Raw genomic sequence first — 13,195 nt, 5'->3', positions numbered from 1 at the left:
CAGGTAAAAGATAATAAAAACAAAAAAACGATGCGTTTTTTGTTGTTGTTTTGTTTTGTTCCATCATCTTTGAAGTGCAAGAGAAAGGCCTTACATTAACATAGGATCCTAGGTAGAATTGAGATTTTGTCCACAAGATGGCAGCAGTGCGTGTGCAAAGTTTCAGACTGATCCAGTGAAGACTTACCTCACTACACAATATTCTGCATCAAGCTCCTACATTTATCAAATATAAATATAAAAATGGATTTTATCAAACAAAGCTATGCTACATTTTATCTCTGGGACCCTCAGGATGACAAGTCAGATTACTGAATGTAATATTATTTACCTTCAGAGGTGAATGTATCAAACCAGTTGGCATGATAAAAGTGTTTTGTTGTTGTCACGTTCTGACCTTAGTTCCTTTGTTTTGTCTTTGTTTTAGTATGGTCAGAGTGTGAGTTGGGGTGGGCAGTCTATGTTCTTTTTTCTGTGATTTGGGATTTCTGTGTTTGGCCTAGTATGGTTCTCAATCAGAGGCAGCTGTCAATTGTTGTCCCTGATTGAGAACCATACTTAGGTAGCCTGTTTTCACACTTGAGTTTGGTGATTATTTTCTGTTCTGTGTTTTGTGTATTCACCGTACATGACTATTTTGTTTAGGTTGTTGTCGCTTTATTGTTTTGATTCAGTGTTCGATTGTTCTATTAAATCAATATGGAACACTTACCACGCTGCGCATTGCTCCTCCTCTTCTTCCATCACAGACGAGCGTTACAGTTGTTGTGCACTATTCTCAAACAATAGCATGGTATTTTGCTTCTGTAATAGACACTGCAGTTAGATTAACAAGAATTTAAGCTTTCTATACCCATGTAAGACATGTCTATGTCCCGGAAAGTTGGCTGTTGTATACAACGTTTTCTAGTCACATTGAGCTACAAACCCAGCTGTAGCATAATCTCTGATTCTGATGACCATTTCAGTGAGTACCCGTGAGTGAGTCACGGGTACTTCCTGCCACAAGAAAAGCAGCCTATAGATGTAAGGTTTGCTGCATGTTTATAGCCTCATACAGTTCATTGAGTGCCAGCTTGTTATTTTTCTTGTCCTGAGGTGGAATGTATACAGCAGTCATGATAAGAGCTGAAAACTCCCTTGGGAGGTAGAAGGGTCAGCATTTGAGCATCAGGTATTCCAAGAGGAGTGAACAATGGGTCGAGACTTCCACTGACCTGAGTCTAAGGCAGATGAGTCGAAGTTGAAGCCGGAATTGGGCTTACTGTTCTTGTCGGTTGTAATCAAATCAAATTAAATTTATTTATATAGACCTTACATCAGCTGATATCTCAAAGTGCTGTACAGAAACCCAGCCTAAAACCCCAAACAGCAAGCAATGCAGGTGTAGAAGCACAAAATGATACGAAATAATAACGGGTACATTTTGTGAAAATAAAGTAAATATAAACGCCAGAAGAATCACAAAATGCCAAAGTTGGGTCAGAGCTTGCAAAAAGGTGGCCATCCAGTATGGCAGCATGAGGCATGACCATGGTTGTTATCAGTTTGGTGAGTGTGGTTTGTGGCCCTTTACTGTGTCTTTGGACACTGTGTTAACTAAACTCCAGGCGAGCTTCAATGCCACACAACTATCTTTCCGTGGACTCTAACTGCTCTTAAATGCAAGTAAAACTAAATGCATGCTCTTCAACCGATCGCTGCCCGCACCTGCCCGCCCGTCCAGCATCACTACTCTGGACGATTCTGGCTTGGAATAAGTGGACAACTACAAATACCTAGGTGTCTGGTTAGACTGTAAACTCTCCTTCCAGACTCACATTAAGCATCTCCAATCCAAAATTAAATCTAGAATTGCCTTCCTATTTTGCAAGAAAGCATCCTTCACTCATGCTGCGAAACATACCCTTGTAAAACTGACTATCCTACCAATCCTTGACTTTGGCGATGCCATTTACAAAATAGCCTCCAACACTCTACTCAGCAAATTGGATGCAATCTATCACAGTGCATCGGTTTTGTCACCAAAGCCCCATATACTACCCACCACTGTGTCCTGTATGCTCTCGATGGCTGGCCCTCGCTTCATATTCGTCGCTAAACCCACTGGCTCCAGGTCACCTATAAGTCTTTGCTAGGTAAAGCCCTGCCTTATTTCAGGTCACTGGTCACCATAGCAGCACCCACCCATAAGCATGCGCTCCAGCAGGTATATTTCACTGGTCACCCCCAAAGCCAATTCCTCCTTTGGCCACCTTTCCTTCCAGTTTCTGCTGCCAATGACTGGAACGAATTGCAAAAATCACTGAAGCTGGAGACTCATATCTCCTTCCCTAACTTTAAGCATCAGCTGTCAGCGCAGCTTACAGATCATTGCACCTGTACATAGCCCACCTGTAAATAGCCCACCCAACTACCTCATCCCCATATTATTATTTTTTTTTGTTTGTTGCTCCTTTGCACCCCAGTATGTCTACTTGCACATTCATCTTCTGCACATCTATCACTCCAGTGTTTAATTGCTAAATTGTAATTACTTCGCCACTACAGCCTATTTATTTCTTTACCTCCATAATCTTACTTCACTTGCACACACTGTATATACACTTTTCTATTGTGTTATTGACTGTACGTTTGTTTATTCCATGTGTAACTCTGTGTTGTTGTTTGTGTCTCAATGCTTTGCTTTATCTTGGCCAGGTCGCAGTTGTAAATGAGAACTTGTTCTCAACTGGCCTACCTGGTTAAATAAAGGTGAAACAAAATAAAAAAATGTCCATTGTAGATAAACATCATGTCGTCTGGTTTGTTTGGGATCAAGGGCAACGTTGAGTGAAAGCACCTGGATGGTTATCAATGTCCCCATCGCTCATCGTAGTTTCACTATTTCACATAGAAGTAAGGAGAGCAGCAACAATTGTGGTTGTCTTGAAAAAAAACCATATATAAATATGACTGAGCAACAACAGTAGTGCCGTATGAAACAAGAAGATATTGCCGTTTCAATTGAATAACTCCCTGAATCAAAGCAGTGTCTATCCCGAGGTCTCTGGTCTTGGGAGCTCTGCTCAGCTACAGTATGCAGAGAGTGAGAGGGCTGCTCTCTGTGCTCCTGGGGCAGTTATCTGATCTATCTGAAAGCTGCAACTGAAAAAGAGCCAGTGTGCTAATGAGGACAGTCAGCCACAACACTGAACATCACAGATTTGACATGTGGGACAGAGGAGGGAAAGAATCAATTTAGGTCAAAGTGAATGAACTGCTGTATGCATATTTTGAGTTAAGTGGCATGATATCCACAATTAGATTGTTTAAATTACCAGCACCAGCACTTGACATTGTGGGTATAGTACAGTACTGTATATAAAAACAGTTGGAAAACCTCTGTTGGATCAGCTAGATCTTCAACCATATTGCCTGTAGCCAAGGAGCAAGGCATCTGTCAGACAGAGTTCTGAGGAGACCACTGCGGTGCTGGGCTGTTTCCTCAGCCTCTCAGTTAAGATGTTGATCAGTCAGGGGATGTGTTTCCTCAACCGCTGGAGGACACAGCCGGGCCGAGCCACACACCACTCCACTTAACCTCTATCCTGCTCCACACCAGTCATTGTTTAACTTCAACATGAGGGAGACGACAGCATGGCATCGCTACACAAACCCACACCAAAACTCTTTGATGTGTTTTATGGCAGAGGAAAGCCTTATGGGCTGTGCTGGGTCCTCCCTCTTTACTCAGCCTTTCACCCAACCTGCTCTGACACTCCACTCATGTTCCTCACATTGACGTTGACCAAAGTCTGGGTGAGCTAACCTATAGGGAACAACACTGTAGTGGGAGAGCTTGGGTGTAGACCACCCGAGGGCTCATTTACCAGGCGAAATGTCACATGAGAGAGAGAAGCCAAAGGACAGTATTGTATAGTACATTGAGCAGTGGCTCCATAACACGTGACTACTCTGCTCCACTACTGTCGACATGTAATTATCCTTTTCTATTTTAATGCTGCTGCACAGCCCCAGAGCAGCACGAGCTAGGCTGTTGTTTCAACTCCCAGCGCCAGGAACGTTTGAGGCTGTCACTATGGCTTTTGGTTATTATGCTTAACTTTGTATAAGGCAGCTCAAAATGAAGCCATTCTCTCTGTGGAAAGCCATTAGTCTGGGGACAGACAGAGGGGATTGTCCTACCCAGAGAACCCCTTGTAGTGAAATTCATACCACTGAAAACATTGCCCACAGCAGGGAAACATATTTTGTCATGGGAACAATTTTCCCATAATGATAAATAAGTAGCCATTTAAAGAGAAATGTAAGTAGGACTATGCCCAAATATCCTGGAGAATTGACAGTGGAGTGTGTGCCATTCCACATCACCCTTTGTGTAACTTCATAAGTTTTACTTTTGAGAAAAGAGTTCCCCAAACTATTCTAAAACAAGTGAAGAAAGAGTTTCCTTCCTGAGGGATATTTGAGTTAACGGAGGTAAAAGCTAATTTTCCCCTTCCCTAAACTCCACATTCAACATCATTCAAGCTGAGAGCTACAGCAAACTCCTGGCATCACATCAAAGCAGGGCAAGCATCTGCCTCGCTTCCTCTCTCTCTGCCCCCTTTCCTCCATTCCCTCCATCTCTGGATGTGTTGGACCAGAGAGGGAGGAAGGGAGGCAGGGAAGCGACCAGGAGGAGGGCTTTGTGTTGTAATCAGATGGGGCCTGCTCCTTAGACAACACTACTGTGATAATTCAATTCAGACTAGATGCTTGGAGTGGGTGCTCAGTATGGGACTAACTAAAACAAGTGAAACACGGTGGGACAAGAGATTTTATTGATAAACTTGAAGTGCTGAAAAAGGCAGGAATTTCAGACAGAAATTGCACCTTTTCATCAAGGAAGCAAGAGTTAAGGTAACATTTGCTGTAGTTTAAGACAAGTTGTCAGCCTACGATACAGCTGAGCCAGGCACTGTATCTAGCGTGGTTTACTGTATGTGTTACAAGAGGAGCAGAATCATCAATGTGATCAGTAAAACATTTTCTGGTGGGGAAGGGTTCAGCTGAGAGGCCAAACTGCCTGACAATATTCATGTGGATGAAAGCTGAGAAGGCAGTAGGTGATGCAAACACTCAGACATACTGTACAACTACATAAAGAGTAAATTAGCAGCATAGTGAAGCAAGATGTAATAGAGGGTATTTTATTTTAAAAGAGAAATTGAGAAGCACTCAACATATTAAAACATCTTTGCTATCTAGTCAATCAAGCTTAAGTGATGCTCTTTAAAATAATTAATTTTAAAGACAAAGTAATACAGACAGAATGACATCCAAACCAAACAAAACAATTATTCAGATTCAGAAGAGATTCAACTTTTTTTTTTTTTAAAGTGTCCATAAAATTCCTAAGCTCAACCCCGACTCGCCAACAAAAAGTTGTATAAAACATTTAAGTACTTCGCAAAATACATAACCTTACAAAATGTTCTTTTTTTTAGTTCTTTAAAATCACTGTAAAATATTGGCTGGTATTATAGCAAGAAACCAGGAATTTTAATGTAGAAAAAAAAATTACAGAATGGGCTTCTGCATTTTTTACATCAGTATTATTCACATTATGTCATGAATGTTTGATCAAGTCCTCCACTGCGGGTGTTACTGGTCTGATGGAGCCTCTGACTGGTGTATTGCACATGGCTGCTCCTCTTCAACCTCTCCTCGTGACCAGCTTATGTGCTGAGATGAAGATGCACACTGGTGGCCATGGTAACCAGCAGCGCCACACCATTGAGATGCAGTCTGTCCTGAGGTACCCACACGTCATTCTCAGGTGGGAACCAAGGCATAAACCATATTTTAAACAGCCCCCATTCCCGCCTGGGCTGACTTAAAAACAATGCACTTCAGCTCACAGACCTCCGTTAAGCTAATTCACTCCTATGTCTTTCGGTCTATGACATATTATCAACAAATGTTGCTCATATTTTGCAAATATAAAAAGAATTTGGTTCCATTTAACAGGTCCTCCACTGCAAAAAAGCCCTCAGTATCGGGGGAGAAGATTTCAAGAATACAGGTTACAGTACAAAAATGTGGTTCACGTTGAATCTCATTGAAACATGCATGCTTTTCTGTTGATGTCTTCGAGCTCATCTCTCCCCTACCTACGTGCCTACCTGCCTACCAACTAAGACCCAGCCCTCATGGCTTTCCCTTCACACTTAAGTACACATGTACCATATCGCCTCTTGACAAGACTGAGTGGATTCGATTCAGTTCTACACATTCAAAGACCGTCATACATTAATTAGCACCTTTGACCAACAACGCACAGGAACCCATCTACTGTATCTATCCTCTCAGGACTCCACAGGAGATGTCTTTCAGAGGCCTATAAATCTGCCTGTGACAAATGATTGTTGTTTTTTGTCTAAAGGTCATGATCCTCTCATTCATAAGCAATGGCCAAATGACGAACTGTAGACAGCAAGTGATGGAACAATGACAAGAAGAAACAAACTTAATTCACAGCTGTAATATTGTTTGCTGACAATAAGCTTAACAGCACTCTCAAATTCGCTAACCAAGAGCTTTGCATTTGTTAAGGGATCAGTGGGAGATACAGTTAGAGCATGTAAACAGAAGGCAGTTGGGTTTGAGAGTGTGATGAGCTCCTTCCAATAGCCTGAGGTTTGCTCTATTCTATAGACCGCTCGTGACCAGATACGATGGTTCAAACCAGAGCCGAAAACACTAGCCTTAAGGACGCCTTCCACCTCCAGAACATCGCTCTATCCTTCCTTAATATTTACCTGTGCTGCAGAAAAACAACAGAATACAACTTAAAATAAACTCTAGGCACTGTTGATTTCCAAGGCTTTCTGTTGCAGATAGAGAAGAACATTTTTAGAAAACAAACACTTAAAAATAAGAATCAGAAAGTGATGGTTTCTGCATACCAAACACTTAGAATTCTCCTCCATTTAAATATAGTGGGGTCCTCCAACACAACCCAACAGACTAGCAGCTCTAAGTCCTGCAGTGGAGTGGCTGTATGGATTTGGACAGTTATTCAGTGTCTAAAGGATAAGTGTGGTGAAGTTCTCAAGGTAAGTGTCATATCAGTCTCAGGCCTGTCTTTCACCCTCCTTTCCCTTCCGATAAACCAAAAACCAGCTCTCCCTCAGGCCATAATTTTCTGGGGGATCTCTATAGAAGCCTTGAGGAAGATGGAGTTGTCTCTGACATAGTTCCTCTTCTTGATCTCTTCGTGGGAGATGAACTTGGGGTAGCCAAAGCCCAGGGTGCTCTCGTCCAGCGAGTTGCGGGTGCTGCATGGTTTCTGGAAGTTCTTCCAGTTGGGGTCAGGATTGAAGGTCTCTGTAATGTGTTGGGGCTTGGACAGCGACGGGTCGCTCTGGTCCATGATGGAGAAGGTCACCTTGTAGGAGAAGGGCCACTCAAGCAGGTTGTCGTACTCCCCTGGCAGTACCCGGATGTAGATGGACAGGTGCGAGCCCTCCCCACTGCCATTACCATTGAGAAACGCAGACACCTGCAACTTGTAGCCATAGCGATGGGTATAGAAGGGCGGGCTGAAGAACTCATGGTTGTTCCGGAGCTTGGCCTCCTGGAGTTTCCGGGAGTAGTCGCTGAGCTTCCAGATGAGCACTCCATCGTTGCTGACTGACAGCTCCTCCATCTCCCTCCGCAGCTCCAGGATCTCCTGCCGCTGGCGCCCTACCAGGCTGCACATCATGGTCAGGTGGGACTTGGTCGTGTCCTCCAGGTGACGACCGATCGCTAGTTTTGGGCACTGCAAGGAGAGAGGAGAGACTGGTTAGGCAGAGGTCACTGTGTGTAGCAAGGAGGGTGAAACTCTGTATAGTACAAACTCTGTATATAAATGTGTTGTGTTTAATAATGTGGTACAGTATGCACATCACACTAAATTGTTTTGTCTGTTTGAGTTTCACATTCAAGCCTCCTACAGTAAGTGAATGTTGTCTGTCTGCTGATCAGCTGCTCTTTTGGGAGCCCTGCCATACACATTTATGTTTGGTGTACTGAACATCGCCACTCTTGGTTGTACTCTCTCGCCTGATGCCTTCGTGGTCAGGGAGAGAGTCATTTATGCATTTGTCAGACCATGTGCATTGCTTTGCACTGAGCTTTCCAAACTCGCTCCCATTTCAAACTGAAGGACCGAAGCTGACAACACAAAGCATGAAGCCTGTTTTCTCTGACTCTGGGAGCTCTCCACATTTTCTCAGATTGACGTCAGTTTCAAAAATAGACCTAAATACGCTGTCAGAGCGGAGGAGAAGTGTGACTCTCATTAAAATAGAGCCTAGAGGCACAGATGGGCAGACAGTGATGTATGTTGGAGACAATCATCGCTTTGGAAATAAGTTACTGGGTTTCAATGCCATCGGAGCATGAAGCATAATAATCCAAATATTATTGAGTTATTCTCAATGAGGGTCTGAAATAATAAAAAGCAGCTAGATCGCAGCAGGTCAGCCTTACCCTGTGTTTGCAGCCAGCATCTTTGAAGGGGCAGAGGATGAGGGCACTGCCACAGTTCTCCTTCACGTGATTGGCCAAGTCCTCCCGGGCAATGTTGGGGGTCCCACACTGGTTTGGGCATGCAACTGGAAACCGAGGGCAGTGGTACTGATGGTTCTGTAGGGCAGAAAAAAAAAGATAAATGTATTATTTAATTTACTACATTATGTACTTTACACAGCAGAATCACTGTGAGTGATTAAAAAATGTTGTGTATCATATTGAACAAATGACTGTCTATTAAAATGTATGAATGGGATAAACAAGTTGATTATGGAGCTGATGTCTGCATCATAAAGCATGTGCTCTGAGAGGGAGACATGATGAATAAACTGCGGGTATGAGAGAAGAGGAGAGTGGGAGTGGCTGGCCGGCCGCTGGGCCTGAGGACAGGATGTGTGCAGAGACAGGTGCTGCCGGGGGTGGACGCAGCCAGCACAAACTACGGGCTGGCACAGAGAAGTGAGCACCATAGAAGCCAGTGTTCATGCAACCGTGGGCCCAGTGCCATCCTGCTCTACAGAGGCTGAGAACCCTCCTTCATCCACGACAGACTGCACTGTTCTTTCATCACACACAGTCAAATAGGGGAAGGACTCATAACAACCCTCCAGAATAAACCTTCAAAACACTTAATTCTCACAGGTCTGAGTTTGGGCACCAATTTAGGTCTAGCCTTCCAATAGAAATACTACATTGATGGGAAAGAAAATGTACCCATTAATCACGTGATGACAAATGTGATTGTAAAACAAGACACGCAGGAGGAGAAGTTCTAGAGCTTGTTCGGTTAGAGGAGGTGTGTTGGTGTTGTTGACTAACCTGGATGGTGTCGAAGACAAACTCCTTGCCACAGTACTTGCAGGGCTGCGTGCGTTTGGGACACTCAGCCAGACTGTGCTGGGACAGGAGCCGACGCATCATCCGCGCACCACACTTATTCTCACAGTACACACTCTCCTGGGGACAAATACCTTGGTGGTTCTGGGAGAAAAGACAGGACACACAAACAGGTCACAACACAGCAGTGACATCACAACCTGCAAAACTACCAGCAAAACTACCAAGCTTTCAGCGCAGTTCATCATAATTGTGACTCTTTTCAAAAAGCTAGGTGTATGTCGCACGTCCCTACTTCACAGGAGAGGCATTTTAATGCATTTTGAAACATTCTTATGAAAATGTGTTTTATTGGCAGAAATGCCTTCTGGAACATGTGAACTTTCGTGTGCCTTAATAACAAACTTGTATACCATCTGTAAATATGAATAAAATTGTTAAATTACGAGCCTAATTGGTTTAGCCACAGAAAAAGTCATGAACCTTCCTGCTAGCCATGATTAGCTGAGATAATGGATGGGCTGGACATGCCGAGAGACTAGTTTGTATTGGTCTGCCATGTAGCATGCTTCTGACTATAACATGAGCTGCTCAGTATGTGTAGATAATCCTTGCTACTGTGGATTTTTTAAAAGATATCATGGAGAACTGCAAAAGTGTTGCTACTTCTCTCAACATTGCTTCCCTGAATTTAACAGGAGCTATCGACAAAGATCAGTGGGAAGAAGTTGTGACGGACTACTTTCTGGAGGACGATCATGCCATGCTGAATCTCTCTGACGATGAGGAAATCCCTGATTTAGTTAAAAACATTTTTCATTAAACCAGACATTACAGAGTCTTCTGATGACAGTGATGGAGAAGAAACGGTGATCAACAGTGTTGTTGTCACGGAAGAAATTGACCAAGTTTTGAAATCAGTGGAATGCACGATGGAAGCAGAGTACTATATGATTGCAAGCTAGCTAACATTGAACCTAGTTGGTTAGCTTTAGCTACCTGCAGATTCATACATGGTGGCCATCTATGAGTGGGGCTAAGGCTTAAGAGGGTGTGAACGATGCTGAATGGGTGTAGACAAAAAAGAGCTCTCCAGTAGGTGTACCAAAATATTCAAGGGCCATTTTCTAAAAAAGTGGTGTTACAAGTTTATCAACTTTCAAAGCAGAATTACTTTCCCATTGTTCCTCAACTGCAGTGTATGATATACCATTTACTAGTTCGCAGTGTCTACTTTTATACAATGTAAAAAACACCATTTCAAATTTTGCTACATAAGATCGAATCGAGGTGGTGGGTCACAATTGGTCAGATAAAAAAAAAAAGTAATTGTTATGCATCAAATGTATGATCCCATTGCCACTGAAAATGAACAAATAATTATCCTATAAAAAGCTTGAGCCATGGTGGAAAGGCCACATTGGGCCTGTATAAAACAGAAAGGCCACATTGGGCCTGTATAAAACAGAAAGGCCACATTGGGCCTGTATAAAACAGAAAGGCCACATTGGGCCTGTATAAACAAAGGAGGGTCAGCCTGTAAACAGTAACATAGGTGTTAGTTAGAGGGAGGAAGGCTAACTTTAACCGTGAGACACTACTTCTCATGGACTGAGAGAAAAGCACACAGTATGAAATGTGCACAGTTCTACCTCGCTCCCCTCACGCCAACACACATTCTATCTGAATACACTGCCACCTTCGAAAGCAAGAGTAATTTACATAATGGGCAGTCTGGGGTAGACAATACAAAGATTTCTATTCACCAGGTTGTTTACTTGTAAGTGCTACCCTGTAAAAATATACAAACAAAATTAAAAACGTAGGTCTCTGTTTATTGTTGTTGTTTACCTCATAGGCCTCCCCGGTGAACTCGTTGCCGCAGAACTCGCACTTGACCTTGCGCTTGGGGCAGTCGTGCTGCAGGTGGTCGGGCAGGTCACGGCGCGTCAGCTTGATGGAGCAGCGGTTGGGGCAGGGGATCACATTGAAGGCGCAGGTGGAGAAGTGGCCCTGAGGTTGACGGAGGGAGGGGGGAGAGAGGAATGTGTCAGCAGCCAGACACGCAGTATTTAGCATTTAGCCAGGCTTCAGCTAGCAGATAACACAACACGACACACTGGAGGCAGGAGACACAGGGCTCTGGTCACAAAGGAGGTGGCTTAGACAGGAGGAGCAAGGGAGAGGATGAGATACTGTAGAGAGATAGAAAGGTAAAACAAAGAAAAAAAAGATAAGAAAGCCAGGCAGGCAGCTACTGACCTGGAGCTGCATCATCTGTCCGGTCCAGCGACAGCCTTCCTCACTGTGGATGCAGCGGATAGGTAGAGCCAGGATCTGCTGCTCTAGCTCTGGGTCAGGGTAGATCTGTAGCCATGACACAACCATGAGCACATGATCAGCACTGGCTCACACTGGGATAGATACGTCTTGTCCAGCCCATCTCCTGTTTCTGTAGCATGAGGCAGGTTGATGTACAAGTACACCCCCTGGACAGGAAGCTAGTCTGTCGCTGGGCCCCAATACATCTCCTTAATGCTGATTATGCTATGGGGACAGAGTGGGGGTATAGTGGCCACACCAATGGCAACACACAAACTAATATAGTGTGTGACCGAGTAAGACAAAGGGTGTTTGCAGCAGTCTAGTAATGATTATCATGTTGATGCCCAACTAAGTGTATTACTAATACACTGAAGCCTTGACAAAGAGGGTCTGAGTGTCCAGCAGCCAAACAGCAGAGTTCAAAGTACTAGTCATGGACATGTGACATGAATGACGAATGAATCAGTCCCACAGGAATATTAGGAATAACAATTAAACTTCTGTGAACACAAGAATATATACTGCAATGTTTATGGAATTATAGTTCATGAAATGTTGAAAACATCAGAGAGAGAATTAGAGTGAGGGAGAACACCCCATGGTCACTGATCAAGAAGGATGAGGTCCTTCTCTATCCAATCAAGCCAAATCCACTCCCTACAGGACAGTATCCTCTGGATTTACAGATTTAGGCCACACACAACCCATGTGAGGCCATACACAACCCATGTGAGGCAGCACTGCATGCATCTCCGTCCCTATGGTGCCCAGGATGCCTTTGTCACATGAGGAGAAAAGGAACTTCCTCAAAATGTCAAAGCTGTCCCTAAAACAAATAACAGCTCAACTGTCGTCACACACCGTCATACAAGAGGAAGTCTCTTTCTCTATAGGCTATGAATCAAAACATTGAGATACTATGGTTTTACCATAGCCTAAATACTATTTATACATAAATAAGTACACTGTAAATGTTCATGGTCTTGGTACCCTATTAGAACTGTAAAAGGTAAATGTGCAGTAGAATTAAAAAGGGCCCAGTGAATAATACATTAGAACCAAAAGTAGATCTGAGGTAAAACTTTTCCCTCTCCTGACTTGGCAGCCTTTATTGGTCCATTAACTTACATGAACTGTTATGTCATCACAAAATAAAAGCTGTGTGCTACAGTAGTTTAACTAGTGAGGATGATTTATATATTACATTAACCATGCTGTAACGAACACTGCCTTCAAATCCCCAAAATACATAGCAGAGAAGAGTCTTGCCATCTGAAAGGAGCACAGTACTATGGCAGATAATTGGTGTGTGTGTTGGTGTGTGAGCAGCCGGTGATGTGTGTGTTGTGTTTCAGGTTGGGTACTATGACAGCAACAAATAAAGAATAGGCTATCTGTGCAAATGGACCAATAAAGCAACTATTGTGCTACAGAACAGCACTGTCTCTTACAATGTACTGCAGCATGT

At 43.4% G+C, this 13,195-nt stretch overlaps 1 protein-coding gene across 1 annotated transcript in view; it reads right to left on the bottom strand.

Moving 5' to 3' along the window:
- Positions 1-5,174: 5,174 nt before the first annotated feature.
- LOC112265512 (TNF receptor-associated factor 4) overlaps positions 5,175-13,195 on the bottom strand; it is a 44,396-nt gene continuing 36,375 nt past the window's right edge. Inside the window, exons 3-7 of the mRNA XM_024442875.2 lie at positions 11,665-11,769; positions 11,254-11,415; positions 9,385-9,546; positions 8,524-8,679; positions 5,175-7,810 (exon numbers count right to left, since the gene is read on the bottom strand). Coding sequence (XP_024298643.1) covers positions 7,178-7,810; positions 8,524-8,679; positions 9,385-9,546; positions 11,254-11,415; positions 11,665-11,769 — 1,218 coding nt within the window. The 3' untranslated portion in view covers positions 5,175-7,177. The remainder of the gene's footprint in view (positions 7,811-8,523; positions 8,680-9,384; positions 9,547-11,253; positions 11,416-11,664; positions 11,770-13,195) is intronic.

This window comes from Oncorhynchus tshawytscha, linkage group LG13, assembly GCF_018296145.1.
Source record: "Oncorhynchus tshawytscha isolate Ot180627B linkage group LG13, Otsh_v2.0, whole genome shotgun sequence".
Classification (NCBI taxonomy): domain Eukaryota; kingdom Metazoa; phylum Chordata; class Actinopteri; order Salmoniformes; family Salmonidae; genus Oncorhynchus; species Oncorhynchus tshawytscha.
This window is presented reverse-complemented; position numbering and strand designations above follow the sequence as displayed.